The sequence below is a fragment of the Brassica napus genome, chromosome C6, assembly GCF_020379485.1.
Source record: "Brassica napus cultivar Da-Ae chromosome C6, Da-Ae, whole genome shotgun sequence".
In the NCBI taxonomy this organism is placed as follows: domain Eukaryota; kingdom Viridiplantae; phylum Streptophyta; class Magnoliopsida; order Brassicales; family Brassicaceae; genus Brassica; species Brassica napus.
This window is the reverse complement of record NC_063449.1, coordinates 41691743-41708469: the sequence shown is the minus strand read 5'-3', so window position 1 is coordinate 41708469 and position 16727 is coordinate 41691743. Positions and strand designations below refer to the sequence as shown.

General features: G+C 35.4%; 3 protein-coding genes across 5 annotated transcripts; 1 reads left to right on the top strand and 2 right to left on the bottom strand.

Annotated features, from left to right (window-relative positions):
- On the bottom strand, nt 1–2641 carry LOC106406837 (nuclear transport factor 2-like). 2 transcript variants are annotated; one of them, XM_013847572.3, is made up of 9 exons: nt 2386–2641; nt 2108–2304; nt 1642–1894; nt 1370–1563; nt 1124–1295; nt 919–1034; nt 765–830; nt 630–690; nt 1–540 (listed from the first exon to the last, which is right to left on the bottom strand). In XM_013847572.3, the coding sequence occupies exons 2-9, from the start codon at nt 2285–2287 to the stop codon at nt 269–271; spliced, it is 1314 nt and encodes a 437-aa protein (XP_013703026.2). In that variant the 5' UTR covers nt 2288–2304; nt 2386–2641; the 3' UTR covers nt 1–268. The 2 variants fall into 2 exon arrangements, with proteins under 2 accessions (XP_013703026.2, XP_048617204.1); XM_048761247.1 differs by having other exon boundaries at nt 2108–2289; nt 2386–2616.
- Nucleotides 2642–8022: 5381 nt separating this feature from the next.
- On the top strand, nt 8023–13693 carry LOC106403414 (serine/threonine-protein kinase 3/4). The gene is made up of 18 exons (XM_048761246.1): nt 8023–8775; nt 8851–8939; nt 9019–9126; nt 9288–9395; nt 9570–9660; nt 9853–9905; nt 10036–10098; nt 10437–10481; nt 10697–10732; nt 11271–11326; nt 11478–11559; nt 11791–11916; nt 12007–12118; nt 12357–12507; nt 12652–12874; nt 12980–13180; nt 13250–13335; nt 13427–13693. Exons 1-18 carry the CDS (start codon nt 8142–8144, stop codon nt 13524–13526), a joined length of 2364 nt encoding a protein of 787 aa, XP_048617203.1. The 5' UTR covers nt 8023–8141; the 3' UTR covers nt 13527–13693.
- Nucleotides 13694–14162: 469 nt separating this feature from the next.
- Nucleotides 14163–16727, bottom strand: LOC106406473 (fructokinase-like 2, chloroplastic). Of its 2 annotated transcripts, none has more exons than XM_022704716.2 (5): nt 16451–16727; nt 15967–16304; nt 15240–15880; nt 14701–15172; nt 14163–14622 (listed from the first exon to the last, which is right to left on the bottom strand). In XM_022704716.2, the coding sequence occupies exons 1-5, from the start codon at nt 16489–16491 to the stop codon at nt 14276–14278; spliced, it is 1839 nt and encodes a 612-aa protein (XP_022560437.2). In that variant the 5' UTR covers nt 16492–16727; the 3' UTR covers nt 14163–14275. The 2 variants fall into 2 exon arrangements, with proteins under 2 accessions (XP_022560437.2, XP_022560436.2); XM_022704715.2 differs by having other exon boundaries at nt 15240–15892; nt 16451–16725.

Sequence of the window (16727 nt, the reverse complement as noted above, 5' to 3'; positions counted from 1 at the left end):
TTCGAAAACTTTTTTTTGGAATATAAGAAATAGGAGATAGAAATTTGTCTGGTGAAAAGACGGAGAACAAAAACCAACAGAAGAACTATAATGAGTTCCATGAGTAAGAAAAAAAGACCTAAACAAAGTAAAGAGATGTAAATCTGTAATGTCGAAAAATTATCTCAAGTTTCCCTTCTCTTCAAAACAATTAATTTTCTATCAAATGCTTGAAAACTGTAACTCTTTCTTGTACTTGTTGGGTGTTTGCAGAGGAGAGGAGATTATATCAAGCTTTGACCTTAGGAGTTCCACTGTTTTTCTTGTCTCCGTTTCCTCTTCTGTTCCTACGGCTTGTAATCGTCTTGAAGCCATCATCATCTTCCCCACCTGCTGCAGAGCCATTCTCAGACTTGCTTCCATCCGCAGACCCACTCGGTGTCTTGCTCTCATCTACAGAACCAGTCGGAGTCTTGCTCTCATCTACAGAGCCATTCTGTGCCTTGCTGCTTCCACCTCCACTTCTCCCACCAGAAGAAGGTTTGCTTCCATCGTACTCAACTGCAAAAGCCAAAATAAACCATACAAAGGTTTAGGAAACTGACTACATTTTTTAGATAAGAGTGGTTTAACGAAAAGAGAAAGCTTGCCTTGCTTTTCCTTTACACGAAGCTTATGCTCCCCAAGCTTGAAGGGATTGCTCTTGGCAGCCTGTGGAATTTAATATTCATACTAGTTTTTTTTTTCAAAAGGGGAAGGAAGAATCTTGTATTTTGTAAAATTACCTTGAGCATGCTCTGGACAGAAGCAACAGATTCAAAGGAGACAAAACCAAAGCATCTTCCACTAGCCTGAGACTCAATACGTAAACAAGTTTAGAATTGTTCATTGTGCTTTCTTTAAAAGGAAAGACAAGAGATTTGATTAAAGATCATTTACCCTGGAGCTTCTGATTTGAACTCCACCTTCTTTGATAGGGCCAAAACCCTTGAACAGTTCATAGAGCTGAGGCGCCCTTGCATCCATCGGCAGATTTGACACAAATACCGAAGTTCCTAAAACCAAAAAAAAAAACAATAAATTAACCATCTGATATCCCCAAAATAGACCAATGACAATAGATGTTCGGTCTCTGCCTTCTAACCTGGTTCATCAACGTCAACGATCCTCTGGTCACTTTTCTTTTCAGGTTTACCAACAGCAGCAGGTGCTGGAGCTGCTGCACGCGCTTTGGGTGGTGGTGCCATGGATCTAGGTTTCTGAACCGGGGCTGCTTTAGCTTGGAAGGGAGCAGCGTTCCTCGACAATGATTGAACCTGTAATCACCAACATCACTTTAACATAGATGTCACATGTAAAAAAGTCAAAATCTGCATGACCGAAAACTCACCATCGCAGCATAAGATTTCTTGGCTCCATCAGCAGCAGTTTCAGCAATTGGCTCTTTAGGTTTTTGAGAAGTAACAGGAGGAGTAGCTTCAGCAGCATTAACAGACTTCTTCTTGGCAGGAGCATCGATGACCTTCTGGACCGGCTCGGTCTTGCTTACCTCATCAACTGGCTTCGCCACTTGAGCTTCTGGCACTACAATGGTAGTAGTTCTCATGAACATGCTCTTTTCTTTAAAATCTAATGAATACAAGACTTAAGACCGCCACTTACCAGATTCAACAGTTGGAGGAAGGGAAGACTCTTCATCAACAAAACGATACATGTCATTGACGACAACGTAGGCCTTGTCCTGAGGCGCGAGATAGAAGGTCTGGGAAAACTTCCTCTTGAGGTTGTCTTTACCAGTCAAGAAACCAACAACCATGATGAGTATCCCATCTTGCAACGACCTCTGAGAATCAACACTAAGCACATCGTATGTAGTTCCCTTATATTCACAGGCTAGGTAGTGCTCCTTGATAGCCTGTATGATAAAAAAAAAAAAAAAAAAAAACAATGTCAAAGTCCACAAAGAGTCTTAACTCAGGCTTTAAAAGCATTAAGAATGAGAAACCAACAATACAATCATTATGATTAAAAAACTGCATTTAATGTCTGATAAGTTTAATAACGCAACCAACATACTATTAACAGGAGAGAGTGAGATCAATAAAAGCAATAATAACTGAATTGGTACCTGGAGGGATGTAAAAGAGAGCATGGTACCATGAGGACCTCCAGGTCTGGTGATAACGCTACCATCAACATAAAGCCTGTAAGCTTCATCAGTGGCGTTTACCATTATATGATAGTACTGGTAAACAAAAGCCTCTGAGATTTCTTCGTGAGACGGGGCACCTTCCTCGGCAGCAGCCATATCTGCACACACACGTCCTGCAAGGGTAAAAATTCAAATTCCAGATCAAACGAACCAAATCAAGATTCAAATCGAAAACCCTTGGATCAAAAGCTAACCCCTTTTCGATCGAAATTCGGATTTAGAGACGAAGCAGAGAGAGAGCGATGGAACCGAGGAGAGTAAAAAAAGGAGGAAGCTTTTTAGGTTTAGAAAAGACAGAGAGAGATTTGGTGGAATGAGGGAGGAAGAGAGGAGCTATTTAAATAGGGTTTTAGAGGAGGCGCTCCCTCGCAGACACAAATGGTTTTGAGAAGAGAGAGATAACTAAAAAGGAAACTCAATATTTAGAAGAACAAGGGTCGGTCGGTCGGGTCGTCTTTAACTTTTATTAGTTTTTCTTTGGAACTCGAACTTGGGTTTGGTTTGGTTTTGGTTTTGACTGCGGATGCTTTCATGTTCTTTACTTTTAATCTCCTTTTCTCGTTGACCTAATGAGTCTTGACTAGTATTAGACTATATAGTTAATAATCTTTATAGATTTTAATTTAATTAGCAAAAATTCAGTCTTACTTCCTTCCACTAATTATTGATTGTGAATCTCCAAAGATAGATATAGATCTTATGTTTTGTTGAATTCAAGATACGTATCTATATACAAAACTATTAAATTGTTCAACATATATATCTAAATACAAAATTTATTAAATTGTTCAAGATACATATCATACTGCAAAACTATTATATTGTTCAAGATACATATCTAAATACAAACTATTGAATTGAAACATATATCTTATTATTTAAATCGTTAGTTTTTTTAATTACTTTTTTGGAGATTTTGTATATGCAAGAAAAGGCAATGTATCTTATATTGTTGGGAATTATTTTTTCCTTCTAATTCTTAGATACAACGAATGATGATAACACAAAACCTAAGATAAACACACCAGATGAAATATCATAAGATCTAGATGAGATTTAATTTTGAAAAACAAATTATAAGAAACTTACATAAATTAATACACAAACTAAATATTAAGATATTTAATGACCTGCATTCATTTGTGCCGAATTTTAATAAACAATCATTTAGTTAGCTAAAATTTTGATACACATATTAACTATACATTCGTTTTAATATAGCTATATATATATATACTATTATTTAAGAGGTGAATTTGATTAGTTGTCATCATCTCCATCATTTTAGTGACTTTACTAACATGTCATCTTTTTCATGATTATAGGATAAATATTAGCTTAATTAATATTATTATTTAAAACTTTATTTTATTATATATATTTATCATGATATTTAAGATAAGTAATAAACATTAATCTATTCTACCGATATATATATATATATATATAATTATTTTAAATATATATTTTAATATATAATTATCATGATATTTAGGACATTTAGTTAATAATTTTAGTGAATTTGTTTACTTGTCATATTCTCCATGATTTTAGGATAAATCGTTAGTTAAATTAATATTATTATTTATATATTTATTTTGTTATATATTTATCAAGATATTTAAGATAATTAATACAAAAATTAACCTATTCTACTGATATATACTACTATTTTAAAAATATTTTGATATATAATTATCATGATATTTAGGATATTTAATTAATAAATAGATATTAAGAATATCTACCAATAATATCATAATTACGTTTATATTATATTTATTTTGTGATTTTAATGACTAATATTATAGCCAGTTTATCTAATTTTTGTTAGAAATATTAATCCAAATACAAATTATTAAAAAAATTATATATAATAAACTGATTTCTTTGGTTTATTCGGTTGGATGAATTAACATACTAAACTATATCCATATATTGCGGTTTCTTAAAAATAACATTCATTCAATTTCTTTGGTTTGGTTCAGTTCGTTTTAAGTGGTTTGGTTTTACCGGGATTGAACACCCCTACACTATTGTTATTTTGTTCTTTTGTTGATTGTGATTGTTTATAATCTTTTCAGTGTCACTAGATTTCTTCAATCCAAATACAATAAGTGTTTAATTTCAAATCAAAGTTTCTTAATTTAGTTATTACTATAGAAAATATTTTGATCCAAAATCTATGTTCCATAAATAAAACTATGAACCAAATAACATAACTAATACTTTGATTACCAATATGAATATTGAAATTTTATAACTTATAACATTAATTTAAAATCTGTATCTAATTAAATAATTTTAAAAATAAAACGAACATTAGAACTAAAAATTGCTATATGTATATATATACTAGTTGTGGACCCGCACCTTGTGCGGATTAATATATATTCTCAATAAAAAGTAATATTAGTTTTGTATTCAAACTAAACTATTTAATTAGATATACATATTAAGTTCATTTTTGTTTGTTTCATTTGATGTTTAATCAAATTCTAATGGCTTGTAGGTTTAAACACAATTCTTCTATTTAAAAGTTGAATTATTTGCTTGATTAATTCTGACTTTAACAAAATTCCTTTCAGTATCAAGAGTGGTGATATTTTCTAATTTTTCTTTTTAATGGCTCAAGTTTGGTAGTTTTAGGGTTATTTTCTTTATATAATGTTACTGAAGAAGAGTATAAGTTCAACCCACATTTGATTACTATAACCAAAATATTTAATAAGCACAACATGCCTCATTCAATACATTCATTCTACTTATAAATTATTTTATTGGATTATTAAAGAAAAAAAATTATCATATAAATATATTTTAAAAGGTATAGATTTTAGATCAAAGTCTTCTCTAGAAATAACAAAATCATAATTAGGTAGCTTTGATATGAAATTAAACACTTCTTATAGTTTTGGATCAAAAAGAATTTCAGTGACACTGAAGTTATCTATACTATTATTTGAGAAGTGAATTTGCCGATTTGTCATCTTATCCATAATTTTAGGCAATTTTACTTATTTATCATATTTTTATTAGGTTTTAGCTAAATCATTGATTTATTATTAGTTTTTAGTTGAGTTACTAATTTATTAATTTAAAAAATACCCTTATTGAATCTTATATATAATTTAAATGAATTATATTTTAATAATATTAATTTATGTTATATTAAATATTTAGTTAATTTTTTTTATTTGTCATATTTTTATTAGGTTTTATACTTTTAGTTGGGTTATTGATTTATTATTAGTTTCTAACTTATTCACTAATTTATTAATTTAAACAATACCCTCAATCAGCTTTATATATAATTAAAAACGATTTTTATTTAATAATAATAAATTTTTATGTTATACTAAATATTTTATTATAAAATAATATAATATAATTATCAAAAAACATATTAAAAATAAGATAAGTTATATATATATATATATATTGTGTTGCTATCTGGAAACAATATTTTTAGTATAACAGTTAAAAAATTAGGATACCAAGTAATTTATAATTAAAATACAGTATTAGTCAAGAGAAAATAAAGATATTTTCTAAACTATTTCTAAGATATGAGTATTTTTTTTAACATATATTTTGATGTTTGATCTTTGAAAAAATATTTAGCATATATCAATATTTTGATGTTTGATTTAACTATTTGAAAACTTAAAAAAAAAAACTTATTATGTTGGTTTTAAATTAGTAAGACAAAAACTAATTAAAAGATTATGCCCGCATGTGCGGGTAAAACAACTAGTTAGAAACAATCACATTTCTTGAAGCGTCACTAAAATAACAAAAGTCAATTAACATTATATATTTAAGACCTTTTTTGTATTCCCGTACACAGACAAACCGAGTAACACCTACAAAACATAATGCCTCATTAGATTTAAACAAATGATACTTATTTTGCATATTCAGACCATATCGTATATGTTAAACGTTTATCACTAAATATTAAAAGTTAAAATTAGTATCTTGTCATAAAAATAAAATAGTATAAAATTAAATGCTGAATAAAATCTACATTTTTTCACGAATAGGTAAATTATAACTTAGTTAAAGATTTTCGGTTTGCCATAAGATTTTCTAAAGATCCAACATTCACAACATCACCAATAATATCTAAAACATAAAACATTAGAACGAGTAACTGATGAACTGATGAACAAAGAAATTAAGCATAAATAAGACACATCAATTAAAAACACAATATGATATATATAGAAAACTCAACGACTAAGACTTCTTTTTCATACTCGTCCTAATACTTCTTTAAATTATTTGAAATAATTATTTCTCAACTCTTTAGGAAAATAATTAATGACAATGAATGATTTTAGTTGTTCTATAGAAATTTATCTTAAAAGCATATTACGTGGTTTAGTCACTGATAGTAAAATTACTCGGGAATAAAAAAATGTCTTTGAGATTAGATAGAAAATTAACAAAAAAAAATTCATCAATAGTAACATGAATATTCTTTTCATGCTTCATATTTTTACAAAAAATAAGTGACTAACATCAAATCAACTAATTAATGCAAATCAATAATAAAAAAAAGATGAAAAAAATACTATACTTATAAGAGTTGATTATGTTGTAGGACACATTTTGTCTGTTTTTACATTGGAAGAAACTTCCAACAACCTTGTGAGAACTTTTACGAAAAAAGTATATGTTTCTAGTTTAGTTATTTACTTATTAGTTGTTGTAATCTTTGTTTTAAAAATCGGGCGTCTAGCCGCTTAGGCGGTCTTCTAGTCGCTAGGCATCACTCATCCGCCTTGATTTATACCAAATCGGTCTAAAAAATTGGTTGTCCGATTTTTGTCCGCTTAGATGACCGCCTAACCGCCTAGGCGGCCGTCTAATCTATTTTTTTAATTATTTTTTAATAACATTTTTTATCTATTTATTTGATTTAAAATTTGATAAATATAATTTATATTCATAATTTTGATGAAATTACACTATATTAAGTTTGTATATTCTATTTGTGTGTTTATACAGTTCTAAACATGGAAATGTATTAATGTTATACACAATTAAAGATTAACATGTTTTATAACATATTAAACAATCTAAATTTTTTGTCCCACATAATTTCCGCTTAGTCGATTTTCTCTCTATACGTTAGGTCCAACTCGACCGCCTGACTAGCGTCTAGCGCGTTTTCGAACAGGGGTTGTAATCAATTCTATATTTTTTTGTCGGACAATAAGTTATACGAATGCAAGTATATAAGAGCACCATTAGCGGTGGTCTCTAGGTAGACTCTCTTCACAAAATTAATAATAAGACATAATAAAGTTTCTCCCAGTTTAGAATTTTATTTTTAGAAATTAAGTTTTTCTCCCAGATTAATTTGATTACTAGCTGCGCTCTAATAGCATCTCCAATCCATGAGATATTTAGACAATCTCTAATGTATTTTTCTATTTTTTTTAAAAAAAATAGGGAAACTCTATAATAGAGATGAGTTTGTCTCCAATGTATTCATCTATTTTTTTCTCTAAAAAAAATATTCTTGATATATTATTTTCTAATTTTACAATAGTATCTTTTATTTGTGAAAATTAAAAACCAATCCAATTTAGTGTAACATTCATAAAATTACACTGAATATTTTTATAGAAACTATTATGTAAATAAAAAATATGATTATATATTTATATAAACAGTAAATTTTCACTAACAAATATTTATTTTGGTTATAATTGTTAAAGTAAAAAATTAAAAAATCATTTTGTAAATAAAAAAATATGTCTTTATTATAGAGAAATGCTATTTTTTTCTCAGAATATATATATATACGAGTAAGGTCGTAGTGATTTTATGTGGGGCAAATACGGAGATGCTCTAAATTGGAGTAAAAAATAGAGATCGTGTTTTTTTGCTCGATAAACAGAGGAATGCTCTCCGGCGACCACTGTAGAGCCCAACGATGGCTCACAACTCGCCGAGATCTCGTCGGAGCCGGAAACCGGATCCTACACCCGACCTCTACTCCACTTTCGTAGTTCACTCCGATTCCGATTCCGATCAAGGCCGAGATCCAGACAAACCCGATGAAGACGAAACCGTCGATCTATACGCTACAATGGTCTACAAGAGCGACAGCGACGGCGAAGGAGACGACGAAGACTCTACGCTCCCTCCTCTTCTCAAGCGCCTCCCCAAGGACTTCGGAGGCGGCGGCGCGTCGTACGACGAGGACGACGGCGACGGAGACTTCGGCACGGTGATTGTGAAGAAGGACAGCAAGAACAGTCCGCGAGTGCCAGTCGTCAATCCAGCAGACGAAGAATCTTCCGACGAGGAAGAAGAGTACGGTACCTTCGTTGTGGTGAAGCCTTCTTCGTCTAAAAAAGGAAAGGAGAAAGAGAAGGAGACGGATCTGTCAACAATGGGAAGAGCTGTGGCGAGTATGCAGGAATCGAGTTTCGGTGGCAAGAACAACCGTAAATCCACCCCTTCGTTGCAGCAGCAGAAGCAGAGCAGTAAGATGTCCACCACGTCTCTTCCCGATTGCGTTAGAGAAGATCCCACCACCAAATACGAGTTCCTCAACGAACTTGGTAACATTACTATTCTCAAAGCTTCAATTATATGATCTCTCAGCCATTGAAAACTGGAGATCTGTGTGTTGGCAGGGAAAGGATCATATGGATCTGTCTACAAGGCTAGGGATTTGAAAACGTCTGAGATTGTTGCTATTAAAGTCATATCACTTACCGAAGGGGTATCGAAAGCTTTGTCCTTTGGCCTAAGTTAGAGTGCTAAAGCATTCAGTGTGATTCATGTTTCTTACTTTTTAACAGGAGGAGGGGTATGAGGAGATCCGTGGTGAGATTGAGATGCTGCAGCAGTGTAATCATCCGAATGTTGTCCGATACCTTGGGAGTTTCCAAGGAGATGATTATCTTTGGGTGAGCAGCATCTGTGCCATGCCATAGAATTAGTAGCTCTTGCTTGATAGAGAAACTCTTACTGTTGGGCATCAGTTAGTTTTTACTATATATGCTATTGTTTATGTGTTTTTTTTTTGAGAACACAGTCTCTCTAGTCACTAATTTGTGTCGTCTGGCAGATAGTGATGGAGTATTGTGGAGGTGGAAGCGTTACTGATTTGATGAATGTTACTGAGGAGGCATTGGAGGAGTATCAGATTGCATATATTTGTCGAGAGGCGTTGAAGGTATCACTTTTTTTTATTTTCATTTTATAGGATAGATAGAAGCATAAAGAGGAAAGCTGGTTTATCGTTTCTTTTATTTGATGCTGGCGTCTTCGATGCTTGAACACATCTGTTTCAACTTGTGACAGGCGGCAGGCCCTAATACTTCTGTTTATATCTACGTCTTATATGTAGGGCCTTGCTTACTTGCACTCAATATTCAAAGTCCATAGAGATATTAAGGGTGGAAATATCTTGTTGACCGAACAAGGAGAGGTCAAATTAGGTAAGTTAGCTTGGGGAATTATCCACCTACATGAAGAGTGGCGTTTACATATGTTGTTTCTATTGCACATGCTGGCTTTTATGCGTTTAAGCTTGAAATCTTGCTCGGCCCTATCAGTTGTTAATGAATTATTATTTTTATTGCTTTACAGCGGCAGACTGATTCTAAAGTTTAATTCCTTGTTCTTTACAGGTGATTTTGGGGTTGCGGCTCAACTTACGCAGACTATGTCTAAGCGAAACACGGTAAATACCTAATGAATAAAGTTTGCTATGGTTAATTCATCAAGCTGCCTTTGATTAATTGGAAAATAATTTACCCTGAAGATGTTTTGTGCCTGATGGTGGATTCGTTAATGTTTTGTCTTGTTTGAAGTTCATTGGGACTCCGCATTGGATGGCCCCTGAGGTTATTCAGGAAAACCGTTATGATGGGAAGGTATGCTTCCTATTTGAAAATAATTTTGTCTGCTAAGCTCCATAAAAAAATTTCGATCAATGTACACAACTTCAGATTATAGGACTGATGCAATGGTTCCTTCCATATCTGAATTCTGAAGTTCAAGCTTCACGTTCACTAACCTAGTATTATATCTCTAGAAGAAAGTAATTACCGTTTTACCAAATATGGTTGTGCAAACCAGCTCTACCGGATCCTATTTATTGAGAAGTTTGCGGCTGATGTATAGCCAGTTAGAAACTATAGCTGCACAAGTATCTAGAGAGTAGAATCAATGATTTTTTTCTCCTTGATGACACTTGGACTCTTCACTACAGGTGGATGTATGGGCCCTTGGTGTTTCAGCAATTGAGATGGCAGAGGTATTTTGACATTACCTCTTTCAGGACTAAATTTGTGTTGTAGTTGGTAGTTTAACTGTACTGAGTCTCTCACCTGACATTTTAAGGGAAAATGAAGAAAATTGTTCTACACTTTCATTACACACTTGACCACTCGTCACTTCACTCGCTTCTTCCATATTTATTCTTAATCTTCCTGTGGTTGCCTTCTGACGTTTAGTTGTGCTGATGTACAGGGGCTTCCTCCAAGATCTGCAGTTCATCCGATGAGGGTTGGTATAATAAGCCATCTTGCTTTTGTTATTATGTTTCCAAGCGATCAGATGCTTTGCAGTCCTGCTTTTTTTTTCGTTTCTTCTGGTTATGAATTTTTTTTTGTGGAAAATTGGAATGAAGCGACTCTGGACTTAGGCCAAACCTATAACAATTCCTTGAACATCGGTCGAGTTTGGCTTCGTTTCAAGGGTTTCTATAAATGTGGTTGGCTCAGACCGTTCATTAACTCTAGTTTTAAACGATTTGAGCTGGTCTGTTATTAATCCAATGCCAAGCAGCTTGGTAGAGTAAAGTTTTTCCTGTATTAAAATGGAATTCTCTATAAACCTTGTAAGAACTTTTCATAAACATAAGAGTTGTTAGGCTAGAAAATGGAGGCCTTGAAATGCTCTTTAAGGTCTTCTCTTGGTTGATTAGTAGTGAGTTAGGTAAAAGAGTGAAATTTTCGTTTGTTTGCTTACTTGGTGGTTCATAAAGTTCTTCTGGTTCTTCTGTGAACCCTTTTGTCTCATTTCAGGCATCCGTTTTTGCTAGGTTTTGTTCATGATATCGATCGAGCCAGCTCCAATGCTTGAAGATAAAGAAAAATGGTACGTCTTCAACCTCTTGAGAATTGTCACGTTGGTTCGTAAGGCAGAAGAGAATTTTCTACGTCATCCAAGCAATTCCCTTTAAAGGGAGATCTTTGCAGTATCTTATGTTGCATTGATGCATTCAAATTTTAGTTGCTACCCTCTGCAGGTCACTGGTCTTTCATGATTTTGTTGCAAAGTGCCTCACCAAGGAACCACGCCTTCGCCCAACTGCAGATGAGATGCTTAAGGTGAACTATGATAATCTTTTGCTTTACGCCAGAGATCGTTAGTATGTGTATCTCTATGCTCTCGTTTTCTATCTTTTCAGCTAAGTGCGAGTGTGTGACTCTTTCTTTTCATTATCAGGATATCTTCAACTTGAGTTGTCAGAAATAGCACCACTTTCACAGCTATGCTATTTAGTGTTTAAGATCTCTCTGTTATTCTGATGCCGTTCATTTTTTTTGTTTAAAATTCAGCACAAATTTGTTCAGAGATGTAAAATGGGGGCTTCTGCAATGTCGCCAAAGATTGAGAAGTCTAGACAAATTAGAGCTTCAATGGCTCTGCAAGCGCAAAATGTCGTCGCTTCTTCAGAGGACACTGTATGTAAACAGTCTTAGTCTACCCCTCTTCTTACCTAATATCTTTGCAAGTTATATTTGTCTTAAGTTATATTGTAAATTTTGTTACAGTCAACACTGGGCCCAAAATCAAGTGACGAGATGGGAATTACTGTTCCGTATAAACCTCCTAATAATGGATATCAAAATACCACCCAAGCACCTCCAACAAGCACTGGAGAAGGCAAGTACTTACAGACTGTTACGTAGTAATTTACAAGTTGACAATTTGCATTTCCTGGCCATCATGAGAATTGTCGAGTGCATTTTCTTGCCGATGTATAGTAAACTTTTGCGGGTGATGTTTTGATGATTTCTTCAGCAGCTTTGTTGGCACACGATTGGATCGCTGTTGTGAATTTTCTTTCATCATGGTTTTCCAAACGCATCAACTCTAGCTTTGTATTGGCTCATGTTTTCAGGTGGTGATTTTGGAACTATGATCGTTCATGGTGAGGATGAGACAGAAGAGAGTTACGCAGGGGCTCAACTTGCCAAAGAGAAAGAATCTTCAGCTTCTCAGGTTGATGGCGTTTCTGTCGGATTCTCAGGAGATCAAGTAGCTGGCTCCTGGTATTTAATCTTTGAAACCCTTTTGGTTTTCTTTTTCCGGGAACATGTCCACTTGATAACAAACATGCGATTATATTTCTTTTCGTGTCATCCTGTTTAATATAGAGATCAGTATCTGATGATGTACTTGATACTGGTGGCTAGGATCCATGACAAGAATAATCGTTCTGCTGCCGACGTTCCAGTTGACGAATCAACCTCACAAAGCGTGCGGGGAACTCCACCATCAGTTTCGATATCTCTTGAGCATAAAACGAAGCTGAATAGCATATCTCGAACGCAGACCGAAGGTGGCAGTGAAGCAGCAAGTGGCGGTACCTTGAAGAGTGAAACTGTTGGCAAGAAAGCTTTTGCTTTGCAAGATAAGGTCAGTTAGCTTTGTTCTCTAAATTCTTTTTGCTACAGTGTAGTCAAATGCCTTTTTGTATGGTTATATCTGTTTCGTTTCCTGATAAAATTTGGCACATAGCAGTTGTGGTCAATCTACGCAGCTGGAAACACTGTACCCATACCATTCTTGAGAGCAACAGATATATCCCCAATTGCACTCTTGTCAGAGAACATGATCGGAGGCATGCAACAGGATGGGAATGGAACTGTAGCTGTTGAAGCGCTTCAGGAGCTCTTCACTTCCGATCCCCAATCTAAAAAGGGAAGAAGAGGACAAAACGAGGTCAAACTTATATCTCCTCCCTTTCCCTTTTCTATATAACATAACATGGGACTATGAAATGGAATGCAGATGCCTCTTCCTCCCAGTGTATACCAGAGACTGACGTCAAGCCCTCCACTGATGAATCTGGCACAAGTATTAGCCTACCACAGAGCGTACGTATATAGCCAACTGGTCTTGATGGGTGTTTTGTTTACGTCAGCCTATAAGTTTAGAAACCCATTTTGTGAAATTTTGGATCCGCAGGTGTTACGAGGAAATGCCGCTCCAGGAAATGCAAGCAACGCAAGAGCAACAAACTATTCAGAATCTGTGCGATACTCTTCGCACAATTCTTCGCCTCTAATATTGTTTCTGTTCATATTTGCTGCGTACTGTTTGTATTTAGGTTGTCTCAATAAGTAGTTTTCCTGAACTCTTTTTGCTCTCTCTCTTTTACCTCTGTAAAACAAACAGTTTTGTATCCTCTTTGCAAATTTGCTACGGAAATGAAATGCATATTCTTCTTTTTCACCGTCAAGGTATCATCTCCAGGGCCAGAAAGGCTGCTGCAAGTTACAGAGGACTTGCATCGATTCAAAGAGATGCCGATACAGTAAGCTTCAACAAGGAAACAAACTCAAGGAAAGCATTAAAGAGTGCAGTGTTCTTTTTGGAGTCTGTAGTTGCAGAATCAGAGATCTGTATCCGGAAAATAGCAGATGTGAGGAAACACAGAGATCCTGCAAGCAAAGGCAGACCGTTGAGCCGGAAACAAAAGGACCTGAGATTCAAACTGCCTTCCTCAGTTCACAGGAAGTTCTTTACCAGGACGTAGTAGAGTTGCTAGAAAAGAAAGTTTATCGTCACTTAAGGGTTCACATTGGTGAAATCCCATAACTAATCTATGCCAATGACATTACTACTCTATTCTCACACTACCAAACCCTTTAGGTTGCGTTCATCATTATGCTTTATATAGATGATTTTGTACTACTTGAAATGGTGAGTGAAATATTGAAACATATGAAAGTTTACGCACTACTGAGATGTTCTAAGATGTGAACAAGGAAAAGAACTAACAAACAAAAAAAAAAGAATCAAAACTTTTTAGTATCAAGAACTATCATCATCTTCACCCACTGAACCAACAAGCTCTAGCTTCCGGTACTCCCTTTCCTCTTCTGGTTTCATAACGTATGGACCATCTGGTTCATCATAAGGCTTTGAGGTTCGGTATTCCCTCTCTGTTATCGATCTTATACCATTTGGATCTAATTCCATTTCGTCGTCTTCATCATCCTCATCTTCTTCTTCCATATCATCCTTTGGAGGATATCCTCGAGTTTGTGCCAGCAACCATTGATCAACAACTCCACACTCAATTGCATATCTTGCTGTCCGCTCCAAGTACCCTTTATCATTCATAAGATCTGGCTGAACCGTAAGCATTCTTATCAGACCTGAAACAGAGTGTAGTTCAGTTAATCCTCAACATAACTATCCAATACTTATAAAAAACAAAGTAAAGTCAAAAGTACCTGCAACAATGCCATCTCCAGATGCCGACATATCCCTCGTGAAAGGAGTGATGGGAACATCCTCCATCCCAAGAACAGCACCATTGTGCTCTTTGGTATAGTAATGAATCTTAGAAGTGCCATTGGTCACAAACAAAACCTTGAGATTCTCATGCCAAAGCGGCTCCACTGTTTCCGGCTCGTAGTGGACAAACTTACTGCTGTCATTGTTTTTAGTATCGAACTCTTCAGGTGGCTCTATTCCGCATAGGAACTCAAGCTCCTGTTTAGTGACTTCAATGACGTCCGCAAGATCCCACACTTCTTGTATGAGACTCTTGGTTTCTTCCCGAGATTGCCATAGAGGCAAGGGAAGGTTCAAGTCATAGAAAATAACATTCCCTAGTTGCTTTGATATCTTGATGGCTTGTAATGTAGTTGACATCATCTTCTTATCCTGCAGAGAGTGCGTAGTGAAGTAGAACATCTTCGCCTGCGCCAGAGTTAAGAGGTAAACAAAAATGAGTTAAAATAAATAACTCAATGCTCAATAGTGTTACCTCTTTGAGGACATCAACGTTGATTTCAGATTTTGAAAGAGAATCCTCAGCACATGGTTTGACACAAGTCGATTTCAAGCGACCTCTCTTGCTAATCTTCATAGTAGAACACGCGGTGACCCTTTTACTATCAATCTTCACCGATCTTGTTTGGACTTGGCACACATTCAGATAATACAACATGGCTTGACCAAAGTCATCGTCTCCAAGTTTGCCCATAAAAGCAACCTTACCACCCAAGCTTGCAAGAGCGATAGCAACACCTCCTGCACATCCTCCAGGAGCTCTGATATACTTCTCCGGAGCCCACACAGCGTCTTTTATCCTTTCTTGTTGTTCGTAGTCTAAAAGCCTGTTCGCTGGTCTCCCTGATGGCACAAAAGCATGTTGTGCAGATCCAAAGCAACACACTAGAGGAGGCCATCCGTACGTGTGACTTATATCTTCGCTTTCGTGTTTGCTTAGATCAATCTCTTCTCCTTCACTGTCAGCATCAGTGGCTTCAACGGTCAAAGGTTCATCGACATCACTAGCCTCATCATATGTAACTAAACCTTCCTCTACTTGTTTATCTTTCTTAGTAGTCCTCTTTCGTCTCACTTTCTTCTCGGTTTTTGCTTCCTCCACATCAGAAGAAGCTGCTGCTGGTGAAGCTGTAAACAGTCACTCATTGAAATCAACTTTTGAGCAAATCATCAAACTGAGAAAAATGATAAAAAGACATTACCTTTCTTTCTAGCTCTCCGTGGCTCTGTCTTTGTGTCGCTTTCGTTGTCTGAAACATCATCACTAGCTACCAAAAGCTGAGAGCTTTCTTCTAAAGGTTCATCCTTTTTTGCTACAACCTTCTTCTTCGTTGTTCTCGCACCACTCCTCTTAGGAGCTTTGGTTGGTTTCTTTCCCCCAACAGCGCCGTTTCCACCGTCGTCTTCATCAAGAGGTGCAGACTCTGATAACTTTCTCCTACCAGCAACCACTAAAAAGCCTTGTTTCCCGTTCAATCTCTCACCTCTAAACTTCACAAAGCCTAGTGACTGGAGACAAGGAACAACATCTGCATTGTATCTGCGAGAATCAAGCACGACTATGAGCAAAACCATAAAGCACAAAACTTTATCACATTTCTGGGCACAAAGAACATAACACAAGTAGTTCTGCAGCTAATCGATAAAAACCCATGTAAGAAAACTCCAAAAATATTAGATAGAGACCTGGGGAATGGTAGGAACTGAGTGAAGGAGAGAGACGCCATGAAGAGCTCTTTCAGAAAGTAAACGAACTTGTACTGAGACTAAACTCTGCAACCCATACAGTCTGAAGAAGCGTGAAACCCAAAAGAGCGAATTTTGATAGGAGATTTGGGGTTTAAGCTCTCGCTCCAACCTGAAAGAGGAGAGGCCTTAGCGGGGAGGTAGCTGCGAGAGGATGAGGTTCAGGGGGTTTTAGCGCTTTGATAAAACGGCAAGCCTTCTTTGCTAAAAGTGCCAA